At 42.7% G+C, this 4,397-nt stretch overlaps 1 protein-coding gene across 1 annotated transcript; it reads right to left on the bottom strand.

Moving 5' to 3' along the window:
* Window positions 1–2,220: 2,220 nt before the first annotated feature.
* LOC139536032 (green-sensitive opsin-2-like) lies at window positions 2,221–4,397 on the bottom strand. The gene is made up of 5 exons (XM_071336134.1): window positions 3,979–4,397; window positions 3,627–3,795; window positions 3,325–3,490; window positions 2,978–3,217; window positions 2,221–2,856 (listed from the first exon to the last, which is right to left on the bottom strand). The coding sequence occupies exons 1-5, from the start codon at window positions 4,340–4,342 to the stop codon at window positions 2,755–2,757; spliced, it is 1,041 nt and encodes a 346-aa protein (XP_071192235.1). The 5' UTR covers window positions 4,343–4,397; the 3' UTR covers window positions 2,221–2,754.

Genomic DNA, 4,397 nt, shown 5'->3' with positions numbered 1-4,397 from the left:
GTGGACTCGAATCAAGTTGTAAAACATCTCAAGCATGATCAATGGAAAGAGGATGCCCCTGAGATTAATTTTGAGTCTCATGTTAAAGGGTCTGAATACTTATTCAAATAAGGTTTCAATTTTGTTTTACATTTTCAAACATTTATAAAAACCTGTTTTCGCTTTGTCATTATGGGGTATTGTGTGTAGATTGATGAGGGAAAAAATGATTCAATACATTTCAGAATAAGGCTGTTACGTAAGAAAATGTGGAAAAAGTCAAGGGGTCTGAATACTTTCCGAATGCACTGTATACAGGGTGAAGATGAGTTCAGACCAGATCGACAGCATGCCAGCATGGATCTCAGAAGGAAAGACATCAGCAGCAGAGGGCAACATTGGGTGGAATCACAACAGTGGAAGGTGCATACCCAAAGGGCAGCAGTGGGTGGTGCGTACCCAAAGGGTAACAGTGAGTGGTAGACTCCAGTGCATACTCCAGTATCAAAATCGTGAACGTGTGTTGAATGACTTTGTTATGGAAGAGCATGGTGCCCTATTCCTGCATAATTCCACTCTGAATGGATACCTTAGTCCACCTGTGAATCTACAGCCATGAAATAGGGATGAAGACATACACTAGTATATACAAAAGTATGTGGACATCCCTTTAAATTCATTGATCCTGCTATTTCAGCCACACCTGTTGCTGACAGATGTATAAAATCGAGTATACAGTCATGCAATCTCCATAGACAAACATTGGCAATAGATTGGCCTTATTGAAGAGCTTAGTGACTTTAAATGGGGCACCGTCATGCCACTTTTCCAACAAGTCAGTTCGTCAAATTTCTGCCCTGCTAGAGCTACCCCGGTCAGCTGTTATTGTGAACTGTAAACATCTAGGAGCAACAACGGCTCAGCCGAAGTGGTAGGCCACACAAGCACACAGAACGGGACCACCGAGTGTTGAAGTAAGTTGCGCGTGAAAATTGTCTGTCCTCGTTTGCAACAATCACTACCGAGTTCCAAATTGCCTCTGGAAGCAACGCCAGCACAATAACTGTTTGTCGGGAGCTTCATGAAATCGGTTTGCATGACCGAGCAGCCGCACACAAGATCACCATGTGCAATGCCAAGCGTTGGCTTGAGTGGTGTAAAGCTCGCCGCCATTGGACTTTGGAGCAGTGGAAATGCATTCTCTGGCAGTCCGACGGATGAATCTGGGTTTGGCAGATGCTAGGAGAACGCTACCTGTCCCAATGCATAGTGCCAAATGTAAAGTTTGGTGGAGGAGGAATAGTAGTCTGGGGCTGTTTTTCATAGTTCGGTCAACCTTAGTTCCAGTTAAGGGAATTCTTAACACTACAACATACAATGTCATTCTAGATGATTCTGTGCTTCCAACTTTGTGGCAACATTTTGGGGGAAGGCCCTTTCCTGTTTCAGCATGACAATGCCCCCGTGCACAAAGTGACGTCCATAGAGGAATGGTTTTTCAAGATCGGTGTTGAAAAACATGACTGGCCTGCCAGAGCCTTGACCTCAACCCCATCAAACACCTTTGGGATGAATTGGAACACCGACTGTGAGCCAGGCTTAATCGTCCAACATCAATGCCTGACCTCACTAATGCTCTTGTGGTTGAATGGGAGAAAGTCCCCGCAGCAATGTTCCAACATCTAGTGGAAAGCCTTCCCAGAAGAGTGGAGACTGTTATAGCAGCATAGGGGGCACCAACTCCATATTAATACCCATGATTTTGGAATGAGATGTTCGACAAGCAGGTGTCCACATATGTTTGGTCATGTAGTGTAAGTGAAAGGCTTTTGTAACAGTGTTTCTTTAATTTGCATTGGAATATTTGCATTAGTGAAATATTGGAGAGATTCAGATGTTGACTCACATGTATTATTACATTGACAAGTCCCTCACATCTGTTAGAATGGCATTGATGCTGTAAAATGGCTTGGTTTTAAATAAACTGCAGTGACAGTGTTTTCCAGTAGCAATGCGCTGATGTTTCATGATCATTTTCAGCTTTAAGATCTACTGATTGGAAGTAGTGTATAGTTGTAGCTGATAAGATGTATACTACATACTAGAATTTGTGAATTTGTGCTAATGAGATGTTATGATATTTGATGTGGATTGGACATCAGTTGTCAAATGAAAATAATAACAGCAAAAAAGTAGTAGTTTCATGCATGGATTTATTTATCTAGTACTATAATTTTTTGTTATTTATAAAATATATACAGGAAATGATGACAACAAAATAATTGCTAGCCTCACAATAACATAAAAATACAATCTCATGATACATCAAGACAAAAATGAGAGCTGTTCTGCAAGTCTGAGTTTCATCCTTTTGTTACAACCTATGAGAGGCAAATCAGCTGTTTGTTTTGGATGAGTGACACAGTATGTGAGTGTATAGATTTGCCTTGTGAACTGGGTTGACTAGATTTTGTCTTATTGTTGAGCTCGGCTTAAGATTTCATCATTGCCAATTATAGCCCTCCAAACTATCCAATGGACTGTCTGTCGACTCAGGTGAGATCATAGAGAACAAGAGATGGGTTCAGATGAATGTCAATACACTGCCCTGCTTTTGTCACTTCTGTGTTATCTGGAGTGACAGAGCCCAATCATTACAGCTCAAAACAGTATAATGTCCATTTGGTGAAAGTAGTGTGTCTTCAAAAGCAGTCCATGTAGAGCATCAGACAAGGGTAGAAGTCAGAGGGCAGGAAGTGCAGAATGAGGGAAAGTCTATGCAGGGCCCACAGAAGACACTTCTGTCTTGCTTGTTGACACAGAAGTTTCATCCTCTTCTGCTTTCATCCCTACAGCGGCCAGCATGCAGCCACGGAACTGGGAGGGAAACAAATGAAAAGCATTGAGCATGACACATTAAGCAAACAATATATTACGTTGCTGCTAGGTCAAACTCAAAGAGTAAATAGAAAAGGTAAAAATGTATAATGTTACCAACCTGTTTGTTCATCAACACATAGATAATGGGGTTGAACAAGGCTGAGCTCTTGGAGAAGAAGGCAGGTATAGCCATGGACTGGGCACTGAAGGCAATTCCTTTGTTGAAGAAGATGTAGGCAGCGAGGGTGGCATAGGGGGTCCAGGCGATCATGAAACCACAAACCATCAGGATGCACATACGTGTCACTTCCTTCTCAGCTTTCTGGGTAGATGCTGAGTCCTGCTGGGAAGCTGCAGCCTGAAAATGAAGATAATCAAGACATCAGAGTGGAGAACTATCATTTTGTACTATGCACACTATGTGGAACTGCTAGATAAATGTGGTTTGTGTAATAAGTCACTTACCGCCTTGACTGTGAGGACAAGACTCCCATAAGTGAAGGCGATCAAACAGACTGGGATGATGAAGTGGCAGCTGAACATGTAGATCACATATGATTCATTGTTGAAGCCTTCGGCTAAGGTGTAGTAGTCAGGTCCACATGAGCACTGCATGCCCTCTGGGATGTACCTAAAGAAAAATAGAAATGCACAAAAGTATCATTGTGTGTGAGTGAGTAGGATTGGTGGTGGATGGAGCATGACTTGAATAGCATGTGAATAACATTTGATGTTACTTTACATTTTCTACACTGGTTACAGCTTACCTGGACCAGCCAATCAGTGGGGGAGCAGCACAAGCCATAGCAGCTATCCAGGTGAATGCAACACCAGCACCAGCGTGGGTGGAGGTGAACGTGAAGCTGCCCATGGGCTTGCAGACCACAATGTATCTCTCGACAGCCAGCACTACCAGAGACCACAGGGCAACCTCACCTGGAGAATGAAACCACAATCCAAAGTCAGTTACTTCAGTTCTAAATGGATTTAAATAACTTTTAGTGCAGTCCTTTTAGTTCCAAATTGATTAACAATTGCTTTGGATACAGCTTATCATTAATTTACATCCGTTTAATCTAAAGTGGTTTCTATAGGTTCTGTATTTTTTTTATTTCTTACCTCCAAGTGTAGCCATGAAGCCCTCAATGGCACAGCCCAATGGTCCCCAGATGAAGTAACCATTGACAGCAGATGTGATGGTGATGGTGAATCCAAAGAGGACCATTATCATTCCAGCTGCAGCCAAGTTGACCAGGATGAAGTTAAGGGGTTGCCGAAGCTTCTTGTTTGTGGCTGTGACATACAAGGTCAGACCGTTGATGGGGAATCCAAAGCAGATCAGGAAGAACATGTAGACAGCAAGACCATAGTATTGCCATGGAGGCGCCAAGTAGTACTGTTGGTATAGAAAAGGACTCCTTACAAGCCCAGTCCGGTTGGACATGGGAATGTAGAAGTTGCTTCCTTCTGTGCCGTTCTGCATCTTTACTCAGTGGATGTCCAATGAATGCAAGAGAAAGGCAAGATGAGATCTGATC

The sequence above is a fragment of the Salvelinus alpinus genome, chromosome 12 (genome assembly GCF_045679555.1).
Source record: "Salvelinus alpinus chromosome 12, SLU_Salpinus.1, whole genome shotgun sequence".
NCBI classification, from domain to species: domain Eukaryota; kingdom Metazoa; phylum Chordata; class Actinopteri; order Salmoniformes; family Salmonidae; genus Salvelinus; species Salvelinus alpinus.
This window is presented reverse-complemented; position numbering and strand designations above follow the sequence as displayed.